This window comes from Galendromus occidentalis, unplaced genomic scaffold, assembly GCF_000255335.2.
Source record: "Galendromus occidentalis unplaced genomic scaffold, Mocc_1.1 scf7180000077450, whole genome shotgun sequence".
NCBI lineage: Eukaryota > Metazoa > Arthropoda > Arachnida > Mesostigmata > Phytoseiidae > Galendromus > Galendromus occidentalis.
This window is the reverse complement of record NW_003805438.1, coordinates 29,100-51,393: the sequence shown is the minus strand read 5'-3', so window position 1 is coordinate 51,393 and position 22,294 is coordinate 29,100. Positions and strand designations below refer to the sequence as shown.

General features: G+C 52.6%; 1 protein-coding gene across 1 annotated transcript in view; it reads left to right on the top strand.

Moving 5' to 3' along the window:
• The first annotated feature begins 4,820 nt into the window (after positions 1-4,820).
• The window catches only part of svp (COUP transcription factor 2), a 34,364-nt gene continuing 16,890 nt past the window's right edge, over positions 4,821-22,294 (top strand). The window contains exons 1-3 of the mRNA XM_029111572.1: positions 4,821-5,034; positions 11,286-11,354; positions 11,436-11,927. Coding sequence (XP_028967405.1) covers positions 5,016-5,034; positions 11,286-11,354; positions 11,436-11,927 — 580 coding nt within the window. The 5' untranslated portion in view covers positions 4,821-5,015. The remainder of the gene's footprint in view (positions 5,035-11,285; positions 11,355-11,435; positions 11,928-22,294) is intronic.

The window sequence follows — 22,294 nt, the reverse complement described above, 5'->3', positions numbered from 1 at the left end:
TCGTTCGGATGTGGGATGCAAATCGTGAGCGCGGCATCTTGGCAGATTTCAAACCCGCGATGCAAATGAATAGACGGAAAACAACATTCCTCGCCGCTAATCCATTTTCGGTGCTCTCTCGACAGGACCGCGGCATAATCGATCCCGAAACAACATTCATCATCATGAGTGTTTGCCCTGTCTCTGAATTTTCCACAGCCGAGGCTGAAACCCATGTTTTTTTCCCCTGGAACATCTCCAGCCAGAGCATACTCGAACGCTATCCTCCTTCAATTTGGAAAGATACGATCATCTGCTCCGTGGGTAAGACAAGATAAAAGCCAGGATGGCTCTGTCAAATCGATGACAGCGTCGATAAACCCGATACGCGTGCAAGGCGATTCATGGAACGAGACATGAGAGGGCGGCGAAATCGACCGGGTCGAGAAAGGAGAAGAGGGATCAATCTTTGCAAGATCAATCTTGCTGAAAAACCCGAATGGAACGATAGTCTTGATGAGTCCGCAGCGGATGATGGCACCGGATATCGCAGACCCCTTCGGTGAAGATGTCCTTCTCCGTGACGATGTTGTGTCTGACCGTCTTACAACAAGGCTCAGGCCGCCGCGGTGTTTTCGAGACGTGAGAAGGTGATGCTCAAAGCCTCTTCATCGCGTGGCCGATCCTCTAATGATAACTATATCAGAGTTGAGATAACCTCTCATATTATAGTCACAAGTGACAGGGCTCCCGGTTGGACGATACGAGCTCCATGCAGTATTCTGCACGTTATGCAATTCGTGGCAGCGCGAGCACCGTTTCAGATTTGATCGCGCAACTTCTTCCCAAGGAGATGTTTGAGCCAAGTGTTCGGTCCTTATCCGTGCGAGGCATCGACTAAGTAATTTACCGTAAGGAACCACTTAGTTTGGGGTTATGATCCTTCGCAGACAAATTACCGAAACAAACCGATGCAGGCAACGATACTCGCGTTGGCGATCTAACTTAGGTTGCGGTGGTCAGGTGATCTCCCAGCGCGAAGGTCTCGCATCCCCGTCGCGAGATGAAGTTCACATGTCAAATAGTGGGCTTGGTTCAGGGCAACTGGCCAGACTCTCGAGCCATTAGTTTGCGTTGGCGATTGCGGAAATAAGCGAAGAAAGCTCACAGTGCATAATTCGTCACCCGATCCAGCATTCTTCACTTTCTCCGCGCTAACTCAAGTGACTGCCATCTATACAGATAGGTAGACGTACAATTATGTAGCCGCTGCGCAGTGTTTCAAAATATGGCCGCGGAAATTTCTCGAAAAAATGAATCCTCCCGCAATTACCGTCTACCGTCCCGCTTCGTCCGACCGACCGGAAAACCGCCTGTCGTCCTACTGTTTATACATGTGACTAGACGAAGTGTTTTTCCGCCGGTCGGATCGGTCGATCAGCACCTCGGCGTACTCAGCGAGATTTTCGAGCGAGGAACGATTCCCGACAAGACGCGCTGTTTTCGAAAACGCGGAGTCCTCTTCAAAAGAGAAAAATATGAATCCGCGTACGTAGATTGTAGATGAAGCGCGCAGCCCTGTGACAGGGATGAGCCGAGGTTGACTATGCAGAACCAAAAACTAGAGAAAAGTAATGCAGACATTGATTACGGTCTGCTCGCTATCTTCGACGTCGCAGCGCCACCAGTAGTTTGGTGACGCTGTCTGGAGCAAGAAACGGATTTCTGAACTGCTGGACAGAAAGGGTCAAAGGTTTCGCCTCATTCGTCGACTTCGTCGTTGTCGTCGTAAAATCACTATAGGCACACACTCCTCGCTACACAAAAACAATCCGAAAAAATGCTCGCAGACAGGAGGTAAAGAGAAAAAGAACGGTTGAAGAAAACTTTTCAATCAGAGATATCGGTTTCGTAGAATAACAAAACGATAGATCAAATATCGTGGCAATCGTCGTAGCTGTTAGTTGTTCTCGCTGAAACTTCGGTGCGTAACGAAGAGGGAGCGTCGTTCATGTGTCGAGTCCGGACGAAAATCGAGGAGGACACACGCTGCGAATCCTCAGCTCTGGCTTGAGCTCTCCTTTGTTCACCGCAAGAGCCCCCGGGACTCTTCGAGGAGAAGCGGCGAATCGAGTGACTCCCATCGCGACCCGAAGGATCCTGTAAGCTGTTCGTTTATGCTGATTATTTGATCATCGCTTGCGGCTCACTCAGAAATCAACTCCGAGTGATTCGTAAGAACTGTGGTCGAGACGGTGGCTGTGCTGGAGGTGGTTGTCGTCGTCGTATGAGGAGCACTTTGTCGCTTCAGTGGGTCTCCAGTTAGACACCAAGCGAGCAGCGGCGAGCCAACAAGGCATCGCAACTCCCGCGTACACACACAAAAGGGTGCGTGTGTCACCAAAGGGTTCGTGTCCGTTCTGCGGAGCGACCTCGATGTTTGCGACCACGTGAAGTTCGCACGGATGTGATGCTCAAGCTGATGCTATCATGGACATTTCGGGACGAGAGGAACATAGTCGCATGCGATTCCGCTTGAATCGCGGTCTGATCCAACTTCAGGGGAAGTGTTCGAATACAGAGCGTGCTGACGAGATTGTTAAGAGGAAGAAGTCAATCCAATCAGTCTGATCCGGGTCAGATCAAAGACGCCTCTCAGCAAGAGCTCAATCAGAGTCTATGTTGCCAACTCGCAAAGGATTCACTCCTTGTCCTTCCCATTGTCATATGACCCCGTCGGTTTCCCTGAAAGCATCCAATTGGTTCGTCTGTCGAAAGCCGTCCGAGGCTTTCTGGCCCGCCGGACGTAGCCCTCGCTTTCCAACAGCTCGTCCATCGAACGGACGCAATGCCGCTACGTCCATGTGTGTGATCTGTTTTTCCGTTGACCTTAGGTTTGTGACGGTTATGGAACGATATCGAATTGTCATTTATGATCGACGCTTCGCCCCCAACTCGTGCTCAGTCATCAGGTCCGAGGAGAGGAATCGCCTTGTCGATTGCTCAATGGCGATCCGAACATCATCATAAAAAAATCATAATAACAATAATATTACAAAAATTAGAATAGAACAAGATCTTCAAGCAATCCGAGGCATCGTTGAGCTTCAAAACTGGACATTCATGAGAATCGCGTGGAGTTTTCTCGATCGCGAGCCGTGTTGCGGTACCCCTTCACCCACGGTCAGATGTTTACGGTGCAATACGCTCGGTGCGGGAGTAATTCGACGATTTCCGCCAGATCATTCGATTATTGTTATCAACGAGTCTCTGATTTGTGAGCTCCGCTCTTCGTGCAGGGATCGCGGTTCCTCGACCTCCCATCGGAAGTATTTCGCTTCCTTGACGACATTCGTCTACCCGACCGTGTGGTTCCTCCGCTCCGGCGGAATTCATCTCCGAAAAAGGTGAAAATTCAATTCCTAAATCAATCGAGCTCCTGACGCTGGCCCGAGCTGCCAGTCCGAAACGATGCGACGAGACTCCGGAACGCTGACTGAACCCCAGGGATGAGAACAGGCTCTCGGCTGCCAGTTGAACATGAGCTTCTTGTCGTTGGTCGACGAGTTCTCTACGGAGCGCCACCTGGCGACTATTCGAGAAGCTCGCGCGGAGTGCCTTTCGACGGGACGGTCCTTTGGCTGGCTGACTGGGTGAGGGACTCGGAATGGCAACCAATGGGCGCACGCCATTCGACCCCAGCGCCTGCCCCCGCCCGCCACTGGCATGACCCAGCCTGCGACCGCCTAAAGTTAGATATACCACTTTGAACTTTGTACGCCAGCGACCGGCCGCCCGGCTGCGGCTGCTAGCGGGTTCTCTACAGACTAACGACGAACGAAGACGTCCAACAACAGATAGGCGACCAGAGTCTCGATCAGCTGACTCAGTCAGTCCGTTTGTCAGTCAGTCAAAGAGTGACTTCAGCTGTCTACAGATTTCTCCCAGATCGACCGTGTGCAAGGCCGTCGCAAAGAATTGTCAAATCGTTCGACACACGGTCTCTCGGTCGAACTTTCTGCAATTGTGTCCGTGCTCCACACCGTGCTCATCAGCTCCATCATCCACAGCTCTATCCGCGACCAGCAACCGGGGAATCCACTTGTCTTGAGCGACCGAGAGCGAGCAAAGTCACCCGTGTAGCCGATCTCGTGTCCGGAAACGTGGCCCGGGAGACAAGCGGGGGAATTCTAGAAATTCGAAAACCCCTGAAAATGAAGCCTCCGTCGAAAGTGCGCGAACAAGTTAGGTGCCCGTGATCATCGATAAATGGTGTCCCTCTCCTTCGAATCGTCAGAGACACTAAAAGTGCTTCCAGTGTTCTGCGACTTGTTGTGCTAATTGTGATCGTTGAATTGACTCGCAACTCAGACAAACCAGCGAACGAACGAACGAACGAAGCAAGCAGACTCTACCGAAAGTCAACCGAAGCGAGTTGCCGAGCGCGGGCACCGTCGACCGACAATAAATCCCGTCGACAAGTGCTCGATTAATCCGACAGCGACAGCAGCAACTGCAGCTGGTGCCTGGGTTGTTGTTGTCGTTGTCGTCGACTTTGACGTTGTTGTGACTGCCGCAGACCCAATCGATTTTGGGTGGCTGCGTCAGGCGGAGACCACGTTTTCAACAAAGTGAGAACCCACGAAACAGTGCTGCTCTATCAGCAGACTAGCGGCGCCGTTGCCGCTGGTATGGCATTAGCCATGACACCGTGGCGGGAACCTCCGTTAGTAGGTCTGGGTCTGGGAGATCACGAGCTGATGGGGATCCATCCCCCTCAGTCCGGCACCCCCCAGCCAGACAAGAACGGACCGACCGCGGCGCAAATGCAAGCGCACAACATCGAGTGCGTCGTATGTGGTGACAAGAGTTCTGGAAAGCACTACGGGCAATTTACGTGCGAGGGGTGTAAATCGTTCTTCAAACGTAGCGTGCGCAGGAATCTAAGCTACACCTGCCGAGGGAACAGGAACTGCCCCATCGACCAACATCACCGAAATCAGTGTCAAGACTGCCGGCTGAAGAAGTGTCTCAAGATGGGCATGCGAAGAGAAGGTACGCACTATGACCTTACGCGGCCTCCAAAGGCCCGCGGTCTTCATAATGTGACTCAGATGCAGTCGCATCCTCTAACAACATCCTCTACGACCCTACAATTGATTGGTCAGCTGGGCAGGATCTCGGCTCAGTTGAATAACATCGGCCAGGCCACATCAGGTCAGAGACTTGACGCACCACATAATTGTCACGATATTGTCATGTATTGACAAGACAAACAGAAAGAGAGAGAAAAACGAAAACGATCCCCTACCTCCCCCCCGATCCCTTTCGCTTCGAGCCGTCCCTGAACCCTTGATTTGTTGCCGTTTGGTAAAGTGCCGATGAGATCATTTCCATCAGAAGACTAATTTTCACAGAACGAACACGAAATCCTCAAGTTTTGAGTTTCGGACAATTCCCGGGAATCACAAATCGCAATCCTGCCTTCCCCCCTTTTCCCTGTTTTCGAGAGCGGGAAAATTAAGGTCGAAGACTGGTTTCGAACACGGCGTTCGATCCCGGGCAAATCTGCACGATCGCTCGATTGTGAGCTTTCCTCCTCAACCCACTGCATTCTGATGTGCTCGTTTTCCAATGCGACCCCGAGTAGTTTTGCCTCGTTGCGAGCTTAATCGAGAGTCGCTAACTGCAGTCGCTAACCACCTGATTCGAGCTCGCCTAATGCATACGTACATATGTACGCGCACATGTTAACAACATATGTTCCCGTCGTGATGAGAGCGTCCGGGGATTTGTGAGCGTGAGCTCATACTACCCGCCACCGAATCTGTTGCGCCACCGAACGTGAAGTAATTCGATTACTTGTATTCGTTTTAGAACATTTACACGCGGGACGGCTGACCGGCTAGATTTTACTCGTGCCCGTACAATACAGAGGAATAGTGATCGCGGAATTTTCTGGGTGTCTGCTCGGCTGACTCTTGAACCGACGGTTGCGGCGACGGCAGCCGAATCTGCTGTTGTGGTGGTGGCGGCCGGGCAGCCGAGCACGTTGCTGTCTCGGGTACTTCCTCGCTCGCTCACTGAATCAAAATTGAAGAGAGTCACACCGAGAGCAACTAACGAAATACTACCCGATTTCGCTGTTCGGAAACTTATCGGTCACCTCGCGCTAATTTTTATTGTTTCGTCCACCGGCGTCGACCCGACCGCACGATTCGGCGGTGGCCGAGGTAGCGGTCCGGGCGGCGAGCCTATCGCAAACGAAAACAATCAAGACTCTGAGCTCTTGGCCGATTCGTCGAATGATCGCTCGGTGCACCGAGTCCCCTAATCTCCCTCCGCACCTCTCCTGAAACTTCGACGTGTATTCACTTCTTTCTCATGACGTCCTTTGTTCTACTCGTCGCCTTTGACGGTCTCGTTTATCTCCCCCTCGTCCTCAGGGCATATGCACCCACGTTCCGTAACTCAATTCGAAAAGTTGCTCGGAACCGAAACGAGACGAAGTCTCCTAATCGATCTTTCGTTCAGATATTTCTTGCGGCGAAAAGCGCGAGATGATCTCGGAGCTTTGTCACCTCCGCTGACTAGGTCTGGTTCGCTCCCCGTGCATAAACTCCCGAAGTCGGTTCCCCGCATCGACAACAATCGTAGCGCACAGATTTCGAAAACGAGTCGCTTCTGTGGAAGTCTTCGGTTTTTTTTCGCCCGAAACAGCGGGCTGTATCGATACGAAGAGCATCTCCATCTCCCCGGCAGCGGGATCGCTTTACAACTTTGCTTCTGGACGGATTATCCAGCCGGCGTCAGACGGACAGACACTCACTCACACACACACACGCACATAGATCGAAATAACTTGGATGTAGCCTGAATACGATCTCTCCTCGCTGCCTTTCCCTCCATCCGTAATAAAGTTCGTTAAGGGTAGCAGAAAAACGGCGAGATCTTCGATTTGAATTAGCGACCGAGAGTCTGCCAGAAAACCGAGCGACTCAACATGGATGTTTTTTTCTTGCTGCCATTTTCGACCGGTGATTTTTCGGGCCGTGCTCAGTGTCCACACCGGAGCAGAGTTGAATGAGATTCAGAATGTAGTTTTCTTGTGCGTGTCCAACGTCTCAGCAGCCTGTGATAAAGCACTTGGAGGCATGGAAAGGTCCGCCATACCGTGACCTGGCTGTGTCACGCAATATCCGCTTTCTACGCTGGCTTGTTTGACGGCTCTGGTTCACGCCGGTCGTCGAGGAACCGGCGGCGGCTACTGAGCGAAAACCATCTTCAGAGAAAGTCCAAAGTCTTTCAAACGGAAATACGTCCGTTGGCGATGCGACTTTGTCGCCGGTCGTATTCGGAGCGCCCATCCGCAAAACCCAGAAAAAAGCTCTTCGTTACTCAAGCTCACCATCGGGGGATGTCCTCAAGGGACTCGGGGAATTTGACCAGCGGAATTCTTTTGCGCCCCATTCCTGTTCATCTCGAAAGGCTACGGAACGGTCGCAGCACAATTAGCGAACGAGTTTGTTAAATGACCCCGAATGCTCCTCCACAAACGTTGGAATAGCGAAGTCCGCTCGCTGAATGGCTCATACGGCGGTAGGTTACTCGATGCTCGGCGACGGCTGCTGCTGCCGCCGCTCTGCCAGATCCGAAGCGTGTCAGAGTATCCGGGTCATTCCATTATACTGTGATGACGGCTCGCCATCGACGACACCATCAATTGTCAAAAGATATCCGATAAGACCGAGTTCCTTAATGAGTCGACGATATAGCATTTTACATGGTCAGTTTCCATGTGTCGGCAGGGGTCATTCACGGATGACCATTCCGTGGAGCTCATTGTTGCTGTCGCCGGCGTTCACTCCGATTGGGAAAATGAGTTGCATTCAAGTCATTTACGACCTGACGAAACGAAGGAGCTCTGCGAGCGAGAGACCGGTGTTCCTGTCGTCGGATTCCTTTAACTCTCCTCTTTGAACCTTGTTACTGGTCCCAGCTATTCCCGTTTCCTTGTTCGTTCTCCCCGACTCCATAGGAGCCCCCGGTGGCTCTCCTCTTCCTCGACCGCATCATCTCAGAAAACCGCCCGCCCGCTCGGTGTCCTTCGTTCTTCCTTTTGTGGTTTGCTGCTTCGTGTTCTCCATTTATATGACTTGTCAACCACAGCAGCAGCAGCAGCCGCAGAGTATAACGGGTGGGTGCGGTCGTTCGAACGACGACGACGGCGGCGGCGGCGGCGGGCGGGCGTTCGGTCGGTCGCTCGGCGCTGTTTAACACCTTCGCTGTCTCGGCAGCTGCCCGCGCAGCGGAAAATGGCAAGTAGTGACATTCGATACAAATTAATGGTCGAAATCACACCCAGCCCGACGAAAAACGAGCCGAGTGGTTCCGATCGGATCAATGACTGTAGTCGAGCGATCAGCCCACAACACCTTGCTCACTCACCCAGCGGTTGAATCGGTGCGCGGACACACGGGCGGGCGGATGGACGATCAGACAGATAATCTACTAGCAGCGCTTTAGGAACTCTGTTACTCTGAATTGAATCAGCTGTAATCGGCTTAAACAGAATCACGCCGGATGACCTATAGCCGCCCTGGTCAGCCACCCCGATACCCGGTCACTCGGCCGAAGTATATCGATACAATGTGTACTCGATTCGAGCACCTCCGGTGTTATTCCGAGAGCTGCTCCTTTCACACATACATAGCTCCGATCGGCTTGTTGACACACGAATTCGTAACGGGAATCGAGGTCCACCAGCTGATGCCCGGTCCGGGTTGACCCAATAGCGACCATTCCTCCGGATTATTTAAAAGCGTTGCTGGAAATCTCTTCCCGACGTCACTGGAGTTCTTCCGTTGAAAGACTCATGGATTGACAATTTGGAATTCCTTCGTGTACTAGGGGAACGATAGTCCGTCCCATGCCAGTCGGTCATCTGTACCGGAAATCCGCCGGGGAAAGAGAGTTCCGTCTAGGTTGCGCTTCCCGTACTGCATACTCTGCGCTGGCTGCTCGCAACTCGGAATCGGCGACATCGTCCGCTGAACAGCGACGAAACAAAAACTCTCGAAAAGCTGCCGATGGTCAAGACAAATGGTAAGGCTCGTTGAGCTTAAGCTTTTTTTCTCGATCCTCCGAGGATGAAGAAATACAAAGCGACGAACGACCGCGACCGCAGGGTCGAGAAGGGCAATGATGAATTTAAACTCGGCTGAAGAGAGAAGAGCGCGCCATGAGCTGTCTGCCCGCCCGCCCCCAGCCCATCCCCACCATCCTGCTTGCCTGCCTGCCTGCCTGACTGTCTGTCTGTCTGTGGGTCGCTCGGTCGGCCAGCGATGATGTGCGGTCTCGAGGTGTTGCTCCATGACTCAGAGTTAGCTCAAACCGCGCGACTAGATCCCCGACACGCGACCCGCGCGCGATAAGTTTTTAGACCACAGTCCTTCGCAAGCTCGCAACGAAGAGAGCGCGAGAATGCGCGTCAGGGGAAGCACTAGCGGTTCCTTGAAAGGTAAACAAGAGACAGAGAGTCTAGGTTTTCGTCGCGATCTCGATTCTCAAGGTGCTCCCCATATTTACATGGCGTTGCATGCGACGAGAGCGCGCGGAACGGTCATCGTTCCACCATGTCGAGCTCTCGTACATCTCTGCCGCGACTCAGATCGTTGGACAGCGTGTCCCAACGGCGAGCTCAATGAAATTACGGATGCGACGAGGCTGGCTAACGGTGGACGTTCACGTTACGGAGGAATGAAAAATGCAGACGGCGCGGCGTAAACCTCGTTCGCACTCGGAACCATTCCGACGACGAGGGCTACACGAGCGACCCAGCCGAAAATTCGTAGGATTCGCTCGGTACTGGAACATCGTTTACTTGCTTGACAAGTCCGCGCCGGAGACTCGGCATAGTTCACGGTACCGGTTTGAAGCATGGGAAAGGAAAGTATCGGGTTCGGAAACAGTCAACGACGTTTTTTTGATTATTTTTTTCCAATCGAAAAACGGAAAGTATTGATCTCGGGTTGCGTCCTGATCATTGTGCTGGTTTCTTCTTCTTCTCCTCTCAGCCACCCAGAAGAGAGATAGATACGAGCGAGCGGCAAGCTAGCAGGCAAGCAGGCGGTGGCGGCGGCGTTGAGCACCAGGGGTCGTCCGTTGCTTGACCTCTGTGAACCGGTCTTCTTGCTGACGCTAAATGCACAATTCTTCGGCTGGCTCTGCTTCGAGCTGCTTTTGCCTGGCTGCTTGCCGGCCTGCTTGCCAAACAGACGACCAGGCAGGCGAGTTGGCCAGCCAGCCGGCCGGCCGCTGCCTCGCTCACTCGGCTTGCTCGCGGCTGGCGGACGAAGAGCGCATTGCTGCAAGAGACAGAAGATGCCGAAAGTACGGACAACATTTTCATCACTTTTTGAGCTGGCGGCTCGTTCTGAGTCAAATCCTTGCTCGTTTCCCTTAGTCAAACCAATGAAGTCGAATTTTAGCATCGTTTCCTCTTGAAAGGGTCGCTCCGGGAAATTTGTCTTTGTTTTGGACAAATCGTTCCCACCCATTTTGTTTCCATTTTTCAACTTCTCCTTGTCCAATTCTCCTCGTTTACGGACGTTTTCTCCTCCCCTATTCACCGCACAATCCGAAATGTGGCCGCGCATCGTTCATGCTTCCCGAGTGACCCATCATTTGGGTGGCTTTTGATGAGACAGTTGTAAACGCTCGTTTGCGCATGATTGCGCTCTTCCCCGCTTGGGAATGAATTTCCTCCTGAGATTCCCGTTTCTCGATCCCCGCCCGCTCCCCGTACACGCGACCGACTACAGAACAAACACTTGAGGTGTCTTCACTAACAACATGTGACATAATCCAAACACTCGAGACCTAGTGGTAAAATGGACAGATTGAATATCCAAAGAATTTCTCGATTCGGAGGTTAGATTCACTCTTGGTGCGAATAAGTTGTGTGTGCGTAGGGCTCTGACCGATGATGTCTTGGCTAGAACCCCTGAGAGGCATATCTAGATGATGTATCCTTCATGACATGACTAATTTTTCCTAAAACCTTCGAAAATTTCGATCCTTCTGACACGGATGCTGAGTGAGCAATCAACCCAGTGAAAGATTCCGAAATCCGAATAACTAACCCCTCAGACTCACAATCAGCTCTCAGTCCTCGTCCATGACTAACTCCTCTCATGGGATGAAATCATTATCATTAACGATCGGAAATGACGACCTGTTAACTCGGTGATGGGAAGGTAAGGCTCTCACTAACGATGCGTATTTTTTTCTGTGCTTGTTTGCAGCCGTTCAACGCGGCAGAGTTCCTCCTTCATCGCACGGATCTAGCGGCGGCGGCGGAGGACCCGTGGTGGTTCCATCCCTCCCTGGGCAGATGCCCGCCATAGCTACGTTGGCTAACGGATCGTCGGGTGCGGCGACACCATCGTCTTCGTCGAATGGATCGCCCCCCCAACACCTACCCCTGAACGGAGCCTCGTACATTTCCAGCTTTGTCTCGTTGCTGCTGCGCGCAGATAGTCTATCCCCCTCGAGATTTGTGCAGTGTATGGCAGGAGGCCAGAATAACCCCATAATGGGTATCGAAGGCATGTGCGAGCTGGCCTCCCGCCTGCTTTACTCGGCCATTGATTGGGCCCGCAACATACCTTTCTTCGCCGATCTCCAACTGACGGACCAGGTCGCGCTGCTCCGTCAGGCTTGGAGTGAATTATTTGTGCTCAACGCCAGCCAATGTTCAATGCCACTGCACGTCGCGACCCTCCTAGCGGCATCGGGTCTGCACGCTGCACCAATGGCGGCCGATCGCGTCGTCGCTTTCATGGATCACATCAGGATATTTCAGGAGCAGGTCGAGAAGCTCAAGGCGTTGCATATCGACGGTCCTGAGTACTCGTGCCTGAAAGCCATCGTTCTTTTCACGACAGGTAAGCGCAAATATTCAGAGTATACTTTTTTTCATAGTAGGTAACTTTCCCCCATACAGGAACTGCGGTTTAGGTTTTATGCCGCGGGAGCTCGCGGTATATGTATAGGTATGACCGAACATTCGAGTCTCTACTCCTCAAAAGTCAACCCCATCAATTTCGGACTCCGTTCTTTCGTCGACCCCCAGTCCTCCTTATATCGCTGCTGCTTCCGCTGGTGGGCGCCGAGCCGCCAGTCGTTTAGTTTACCCAAGTAGGCCTTCGTTGGGCTCATGACACTTGTGGGGTTGCTCGTTCTTGAGCAGGGGAGCAAATGGAACCGCTTAGCACGGAGGATCTAAGAACAGTGATCCTTCTAAAAGCACGTTCTCCTTTCGCAAAAGACTCTGGCCGTTCCCACAAGACCCGGGTCAGCGTTGTCATTTTCATCGCCGTGTCCTCGCTGAATGAAATTCAGACTCGTTCCGCGCACTGCCATTTGAACTCTCCACTGTTTCTCTTGCGTGTGAGAAGAATTGATCCGGGCTCATGTGAGTCCGGGCAAAGCACGATGAGAACGCGCCCGAGGTCTCATCGGTGGGTTTCCACCAGTGATAGATTGAGCTATAATCCTTTGTAGCTGCTATTTTGCTTTTGTTGGAGCCGCAACAGCTTGACTGATCGCGTGTACACCTTCGCTAGAAGAAGAGACGGAGCTGACAGGCTTCGCAACGAGATGAATTCAACTACATCTTCAGGAGCGACAGAACGACCGACCTTCCTTCCTGGTCCCGTTGGTTCGTGAGCACACGGTATTTGGTCGTTTTCGCCACTGCTGCTGTTCCTGCTGATAACGTATTTGAACAGTACCGTCCAAACTCGCGGGTCGAGTTGTCGCACAGCGGATCGAGAGGCTCTACGCCCACTCGTAGTGTGACTTTAGAATTTTCTGTACGTTTTTATCCGCAAGCGGATCGTGATCGCTTATTCCTCCGTATTTTCGTCCGACGATCGCTTGGCACCGATGTCCCCGTAGCGTGCGTGAGTGCGTGCGAGATCTCGTCGTATGCTCCGTTGTCGTCTGAAGGTTGCGATATAGATTCGAAGCCTTCGGTCCGAGCTCGGCTCGAAAAAGTGAGTACCGTCGTCTTCGTCGGCGACGGCAGACGGCTAGACCTGCTAGGGCAGGCGAACAAGTGAGCTTCGCGGAATGACCCCCATCCTCAATCTTGTTCGATTCTGGTCAGGCGGCCAAGCCTAGGGACGGTATCCTTGTCGGTCATGTCGGTCTATCCCCCGCAGAGCGACCTCTCTGCCACACCTCAGTGAGGTTCTCCGCTGCTCTATATGATGACCCAGAGTGCCCCACAAATTAATGGACACTGACTGCTCGCAGGCTGCCTGCCTTCCCGAACGAGCGACCGACCCATTGGGTGGTTCGCTCGCTCGCTCGCTCGCTCGATCTGACGAGTGACGTTGGGACGAACGCTGGCGCTGGTTGATAGTCAATCCTCGGTGGCTCGTCCGAACGTCCTACCTACGATCTACGGAGGCAGCAGGTCGTTCTACGGGACACCACTCACACCTTACCATGTGCCACGAAGAATTTGAATTTTCATCCAGAGAGAGGGAGAGAGCTCGAGCGATCGCGCAAGGAGCTCGACAGCTCTACGCGATCGCGCAAGGAGCTCGACAGATCTACGCTATCGCGCAAGGAACTCGACGAATCTACTCGATAGTCTCCGCTCTATGTTTCGGAGCAGGTTCGTTCTGACTGCTCCCGGACGCGTGTTTATGACTGGGGTTCGCTGGGGCAGATCTTCTGTTTTTGACGTACAGGTCACCGGCACGCCCTCGATCGGCCCCGTGAGCTATGCCACGGTCTGCTCAGGCGTTCTTCGAAGAGCGCGGATTCCGATAGTTTAGAAAAGAGGGGTATGAGTCGACGAGCAAACGACTGGACAGAAAAAGAAGCAGGCTCGAGAAGACAGTCTTAGCCCGTAATTATCCATATTAACATACGAAATCTCAGACGAGACGAAACGAGCCACATGAGTCTGCAGGTGCAGCTGGAGTTGCATTTTCTGTTCGAAGCTCTCCCCGTCCATCTCTCTCTCTCTCCCATATATGCTCCGACAAGAACGGCGTTATCTGGTGAAGAATCTTACGCTGACTTTGGCTGAACCTCTGCCCCCTGTACCGTTCTTTCTGTGGTGCTCCCAGATTTTTTTGGCGATGCTACAGCGGCAGCGGCGGCGGCGGCCACGATGGCTGTGGTTGCGGCGACGGTCGGTGACGTTGCATCCTTCCCGCTCAACTCGAAATTTCGGCTCCCGCTATGACTGACTCCCCTGCCGAATTGTCAACCGGTCGGTTGGCTGGTTGGTAGCTTGATTGTTGGCTTTTTTCGGGATGGTTTTTTAACGACGACAATTCTTCTTCGAGGAGAGGTATCTTCCACGATACTAAGCGCGGTCACCGGTCGGCACCAAACGCTCCCTCTATGCTTTCGGGGAAAAATGGACGAACCGACAGTCGGGTGGTATTACAGATACGTGGAGAGATATATGTACGGATCAACGGACAGACGGACAGACATACGGAGGAAACTGACGACGTTGCGCGTTGTGGTCACGACGTACTAATTAAATAGCATCGCGAGGTATCGTTCGCTTAGCCGATGCTTCTGCGATAGCAGCGATCGTAGAATGGTTACGTTGAACCCTTCGCCGGCGCACCGAAGAGGCCTTCTCGAGGGTGCTCTATTGGAAAATTCGATTCAGATTTTGATCTTCAAACCAGTCAAAGCATCGGACTGGGATCCACGAACCCGTGAACTTCTGGGCGGCTGCGAGAAAACCCCGCTCTCCTGATTCGATATCCTGGTACGAGAAAACTCGACTGTAAAGCGGCTTCAGGAGCTGCGAGAATGTCGAGTGTGCGCCATCGAACCGTCCTGAGGGATCCAAAACGAAGAAGTATGATGTTCAAAATTAACGACAAGTGGATCGCTATCAGACCACCAGATTTGTTGGGGTCTTGCCAACCCCGCAGCCTTCCGAATACGCTGTTGAATGGATGAGTCTCTAGGTCATCGATTCAGGTCTATAAACGATAGACCTCAGTGAATTGTATCCCAGTGACTGTCATTAATTATTTATTCGGCAACCAGGCATCGATGACGACAGGTCCGAGTAACTCGGATGCCCCAGAGTGACGGTGGATCGATACGGAGCTTCGTATTTTGTCCATCTCGGAGTTTGCCTTCTCGTACGGAAACGCCGACCTCACTAAGGCTCTTCGCGGGACACTCCGATGCCAAAGGAACAGGTCCGTTCCGAAAATGAGCTTCAAATCAGTCGCAGGCAGTACGTGCTGTGATTTCCCCGTAACGCATCATGTCGCTCACTTGAGTGAAGTCCACAAAGAACCCACAAAGAAACGTTAGCTAGCGTATTCTAGTCGTACAGCGTGACGGTCAGAGTACCCCAAATGAAGCATCGTGAGAGGCCCAACGTCTCTGGAGGGGGCAGCGGAAGTAGCGGCCACAAACAAGTGTGCTCACGAAACATTCCTTCAATAAAGCACTCGACCGAAATTCTTCGTCCAACTTCGACCATTATTCAATCTACGCGTCTGGATAGTCCGTTGTCAAGTGTAGGATACGCGCGACGGCTCGACCGCCCTCGGACACCTCAGGCTCTCGCTGATGGAAGCTATTCGTGTTTTCATCGCACCCCAAAAGCTTGGCTGAACGACTAGCTGCCCAGGAATTAGGATTTTCAAGGGCGGATGCTTGTCAACTCTCTTCAGAAGAGCGTTTGGATCAGTGGATTCCTCCCCGTCCCTTACGGGAAATGCTGAAGGTGCCTCGCTAAACGGCTTATGTTTGTCTTACGATTGTCAGCCGGACCGCGGTCATTGCAATCTTCAAACGATTTCGCGGCGAAGGTGTTTAGCAGCGAGAGAGTGCGAAAGGAAAGTAGTGTTGTATTTGTGCCTGTCCACGAGAAGCTGACGCCGTCGGTTATCGAGCTAGCCACTTTGAGGCCGCAACTTGTTGTGTATGGCGACTTGTCACAGTTAAGTTCGAGCGTTATCACTCGGAGAAGAGCACGAAAACGGAGGAGAAAGGGAGGCTTCATACGGAATCGACGGCGAAGAGCGTCAAGGAGCAGCATTGGGAGCAAACAAACAGCCGGCTGTAAAGAACGTCTAATGATGACTCCTCTTTGATTTCATCTGATAACAGTGCTCCGGCGGAGGCGATCTCGATCGATTGCTGCTTACCGCCACTTCGAGTGCTGCTTCTGAATTCCTGATCCGAACGAGCGACAACCCAGCTCCTGTCTCGGCGTGTGGACTTCTACAAGATCTACCGTCTCCTCCGCACGGAGAAAAAACGGAGAAGTGTTCATACACTCCACGAACATTGTTTCCTCCCGTCGGAGTTCGGAAAACCGGCGCCAAGTCACCGTCTCCGGAGACTCTCCCCAAGGGCTGACGTCTAACGCGCGGATACGCGGTAATCACTGCAATCGTTTCTGACGACTGTTGAACAGTAATATCAGCTGTGGAACTGTCTGATTTTATTTCTGATGCGACGTCTTATCGACGCAATGACCCGCTCGTCTGGAAGTCGGAACGGAGGTTCGGCTTGGAGGAAAAGTACAAGTGCTCCGTGCCGCCGCCGATGGCTCGGTCTATTATTCGCGCTGTCGGAGTCGCAGTCTGAAGCACCGGGTCTCTGATTCTCAAACGGATCGAAGCCGACGACCACAACGGCTTATGCGGTGAACTGATTCCGGCGGCGGGCGCTTCATTTGACACAATCAATGATCGATGGTCACAATCTCCACTGACTCCTAATGTGGGTCATTGGTCATCGCCGTCGACCTGTTAACAAATACGTGAATAATCCCCGACGCTTTTCGGACAGCGCACCGGCAAGGGGCTAATGGCCCCTCGTCAGCGTCATCGAGCTTGAAACCGCGACATATGAATGAAGTTGCGCTTAGCCAACCTCGGATTTGAATGTGGAGAATTTTCTGCGATTTTCCAGATCCAATGCTCCGGCTCATTTCGATAATCGTCGAATACCGTTGTCGCGATCGAATAGGGTCGGAACGCTCTATAATCTGTTGGAAAGAAACTTGAACGGGCGACATCACCGTGTTTGCGGTGATTGTGTCGCGCAAAGGAATCGGAGCGACGTTTGCGAGCGTCGTCGACGTCTCCGAGTAGAAGACAGGCGGACTAGCAAAGCGACTGTATTGCAGCCGTCTCGTTCGTTCGCCGCTCCGTTGGTCGGTCGCTCAGATGAATCAAAAAAGCCAACAACTTTTTCTTCAGAATTGGTGTCTTCTATTTTTCTCTTATATTTTTCTTGTTCCTTCCGTATCTTCCTCCTCGTCTTTCGGCGTCGGGGTCAGGTCACCTCCGTCGCCGTCAACCGAGCAAGCCAAGAGCTATGAAACGCAGAAGGTAGCCAACGAGCCAGCCAGTCAGTCATTCAGTCAGTCAGAAGGCAAGACCAACCGCTGCTTCTCGCGACAGACACAACGTCCAATTACGTGTCCAACAAAACTCATCATCATCATTAGCCACAATAATAGCATAACGATGGACGCGGTAGCGACCTACCGTGATTTCAAGCGGATTTCCGAGTGAATCCATTCAGAGAGCTCAAACTCTAAAAGAGGGAGTTTGAGCTCCGACATCGGAGCGTTTGAGTCGCAATCAGAAACGAGGGGATCTCGCTCCACTGGAAATGCCTAGCAGAGCGGTTCGGGAGGGGGCATCATCGTCGACCCACCGAGAGACACCACGAAGTCAAGAATTAGATATTTGTGTGTTTTTTTCTTTTTCGTGTGATTAAAAATGCAAATCACAGTCGCGCTCCCGCTCGTTCCGAATGGCTTCGTTCGCCCGCCAATGGATCGAGCGCTCGATTCGAGGGGAGGAACTCTCCGTACGTCCGTGCTCCTTGATCCGCTTCATGCCGCCACTCCCACCTATCTCCAAAGACCCAACCGACTGCAGCAAAGCCAAGGAAGAACAGCGGTGGCGCCCAAGAGTCAATCTGAGAAACAATTGGAAATCCGACCGCACAGCGAGACCGACAGCACAGCCGGAGTCCGCCGTTTCGCCTCTGGGCAATTTGTTGCTCATAGCTCGCAAAGCAAATCGGCTGCCTGACTTCATCGAATGCCGGCGATTTTTGATGCTCATTCAACAACGAGTTTCATGGAGAGATAACACTACTGTTGTTCTTCTCGCCGTGCTTGTTGATGTTGTTGTTGTCGTCGTTTTTTTGTTGTTGTTATTGCTGTCGTTGCCGTTATTGTGGTTGTGGAAGGGATGCTGAATCACTGAACAATCGCTTTCGTCTCTTCGGGTCGTTCGGATTTCCATAGAGGATTGTGGCTGTCGTGACTGACTGCCAGGCGCGCAGGCAGGCACTCAGACCGTCATCGACGTCAGGCAGTGGACCGATGTCGACTTCTCGTCTCTCTGGTTAACAAGTGAGCAACATGATTCGATCCCGAGAAAGCCGGCTCCGCAGATGAGTCTCGTCGGCGAGTCTCTCAAGTCTCGCGCACTCTCCCACAATTCACAAAAATTGCTCTCACTCACACATGCTCTCGCGCAGCTACAACGGAGTATTCGCCATCTAGTCGCGAAGAAAAAAAAATGCCTCAAACTTCATCTGAAATCCTAAATGGGCTCAACGAGTTGATTCTGGGGTTGGGACCCCGTTCGTGGGCCGAGCTGCAGCCGACTGAGAGACTCGCTCGAGCGATCTGAACACGATGCAGAAAGCTGAACCCGATCGTCACTGTCCAATTTTCAGTGAACGTTTTCTCGAAGGAGCCGAAATTACAATCTTTCCGGAATCATTCCGCTTAATGGCTCGCATCAGAGCATCGGTACGCCGTCCCCTATGAATGCGTCTCGGACTCACTGAATCGTTTTCCAATGAATGGCGTCAGGTACGAGAAGGCGCCACTACTACAAGAGCACAACAAGAAAACATCCATTAAGAGATCAGAAGATGCATTAGAAAACTGATCGATGGAATTAGCCGATCGATGAGCGGCGGGACCATCTTGAATCGCACAATTGCTCGTCACGGAGCCCACGGCTCCCATTTATTCATCCGTCATAAGGGCCCTGGCGGATCGTGGCGACGATCTGCAGGTTCGCGGCTCCTCCGTGACTCTGGAGCAGATCCCAGAAGAGTTTAGTCATCAGTATCCGCACATAACGCGTAAAGCGTCTCCGCGCCAAAATGAAATGGAGGCTAAAGAGCGAGCGAGTGAGGTAGTCATCGAATGAAACGAGGGAATGAAAGAGCCGAGCGAGCGAGCAAGCAGCCAGTCAGTCAGTCCGTCAAGCAGGCGAACGAGCTAGCGAGGGAGGGGGTCAAAATCGTGACTGGCCCTGCGGGACAAGTCGAGGGACCGACCGATCAGTCCGACCACCGTTCGGCTGACCCGCTAGAACAACCCGCAATAGCCCGCAACAACAACGATGACGACGACGACGACGCCAACAACAGCTCTCCAGAAATGAAGAGACACGATGAACGAGGAAATACAAACCCGCCAGCTGCATAACGCCTGAGATCCACAAGCGATTACTGTTTCCACTCCTCGTTCTCCACGCGTCGGTCGTCGTCGTCGCCGCTCTCCTCCTCCCCCTCCTACTGTCGATGCCACGCTGTCGATTCGCTGCGACGTCGTCGTTGACGTTACTGCGGCGGATCGGCGGCAGACGTGCTTCGCAAATGTTCGCTTGCCTGCGAAACTTTCCCATTGAGGATCGTCTTTTCAACTCAATTTACTACTGACGAAAAACCTGCCCGAAGAAATGGCACAGATTTGTGCTATTGCTCGTCGGGAATTCAGATGCGTCTCTTGGACTTTTCTTCCCCCCGCTCGATTGCCTCGCGTTCAAACTGGCATCTTAAACTGATTATTCCCTTCTCCCACACCACCAGTCAATCACTCTTCAGTATCGTTGTGTAGCCGCAGCCTTTTTCTTTCGCCTCTTCCTGTCCGCCTCTCGGGTTTCTTCCCACCGTGGCTCTGCAGGGAAATCTATCGGAGGTAAATTGAGATGTTTTCTCGACATAAATACAGACGGCCGTCGAGCGGTGGCGGTGCTTGTCCCAAGACGTACGAACCAAGCGACCGACGGCCAGATCGACACGAATCGTCCAAATCTCACGCACAGATCTGATACATGGCTCGCAAATCATGCAATCAAGATAGAGTCGGAGCGGACGAACGATCGAGCGAGCGATGTCAGAATGGATGAGCGCGATGCGCGAATACTTCGAAGGCTGTTTATCCTCAGCTGAAAATCAATTCGGGTTATCGCCGCGACGTAGATCATAGAATGAGGTTGATTTCCGAAATAAAAGATTCCGACTCAGAAGTACAGATTCGTCATTTCTGCTCGTATTGCAGTCTGAGAATTTTCCAGAGATTCGGATCTCTACTTCTTCCCCTGGCCGACGTCGACGTGCCACGTCTTGTCATCCCGGAGCTCTGCTCTGCGAGACCGAATGGGTCGTGTCCCAATCTCTGATTTTACGCTCTCCTCCTCTATTTCTCTCTAAATGTCTATCGCGCTCCCCCTCTTGCGAGCTGATATGTTGAGCCATGGCTGTCACGGAGTCAAGAACGACTTGCACCAGGACTCGGTGCGAGCCAACCGGGGCAAACTGGCGGGCAAGCGAGCGAGGTTGGTCGCTTGTGGTGGCGATGATGGCGGTTTGGCTTTGCGCTCTACCCTGACAGGAAGAGGTAATCTTCGATGAGCGATTGCTTCTCGAAGCGAAGAGAGTCTTTAAGCGTTTTTCCATGTACTAAATATCGCGGCCACACATCACGGGATCAGTATCGAAGTGCTCGCTCATCTCTTCATCTTTCCGTCGCTTGCTTTGGCCTGCCTTTCGGTGTAGTGCTTTTGCTCCGTGCTCGGACGGTCGCGGTGACTGGTTGAACGAAGAATCTGATCCGACCGCGAGCGAGCTCCCAGCTCTCCTTGGCAGCCCACGGTTTGTGCCGCGATCTCGTAGATCAAAACACGAGGATTGGGGCGTCGAAGCGCTCCGAGGTTTCGATTCCGATCTGAATTCGGAACAATCGTCTGCTTCTGAACGGACGTAAACAATGTTGCGAAAATCGTTCATCAACGCATTGAGCTCATGTTCTCTTCTTCGGTCCGAGCATTGTTCCCGCGAATCGCGTAGGGATCGGCTCGTGCTGCGCTCGTGCGTGTTGGAAGGATCCGCTCAAGAGCACGGGGTCCCGTGACCGTTTGTGTGCTCGACGTAGAGTCGATGATATGTTAATTAGCTACAAAATCGATTATGCCCGCCGTAGACGAGCGATATCATCCATCATTAGTTGGTTCGTTGTGAATGGAGGATCGAAGGAGAATGGAGCTCAACGGGTCTCAGAATGAATGGGGAACATGATGGCCCGTCCACCATGACATTCGGATAGTTCCGACTCCTTCCTCTGCCGTATTTGCTTTCTCGTCCACGTTCCGCGTTATTACGGGGGATCATTCATGGGTAACCCCTGTTCTAGCATGGCGGCAGCTTAGGGCATTTTCATTAGGGAACGACGCCGACGGAAGGAGTTCGAGTCCGCTACGAAGGGAGGAGGGGAGACGGGGAGAGATGTCACAAACTTTTCTACTCTTCATACGGAGTTTAAAACACTCGATATAGACTTGTGGTGATGAAGACTTTTCAGTTCGGACGGCCCAGGAGGGGAGAATGAACACTTCAGGATTTCGTTTCCGAAAAGAGAGCAGGCGGAGCGCAACGAGGGGAACACGGAGGGGCGAAAGACAGACACCTCATATTGGGTGATCAATCAGCTCTTAAACACTCTCTTCGACGCTTAACGCATGTCGACGGCGCTGGCGAACGAAGACCGAAAGAGTTGGCAGGGATCAAATATGACGATGAAGATCCTTCCCTTCCCTCCCTCCCTACGCTTTTCGTTCCACTTTTCTCGCTCCGGTTCACTGGAGCCTTTTTTTCGCCTTATCGCGCTCCGTCCACCGAGGAAACTCACACTAGCGCTTCAGGGACAAACCTACCCTTCAATGCCTGACCCTTCGGAATAGGGAACGGGCATCGAAATCGTTCGTTCCCCCACCCGGCTACCGAGAAGTGAGGTCAGCTCGTCTCACGAAATTCCCGAGAATCCCAGGGAATGATTCTCGCATCTCCGAATCGACTCCAGTATTCCCGGAACCAGGATTCCCGAGCCCGGATTTTCGTTCCCGAATTCCCGGTCTCGATGTCCCGGCTCCCGCGATCCGGGAGAGCCCTCGAACCGATTCGGCAGGGATTCGCTTTC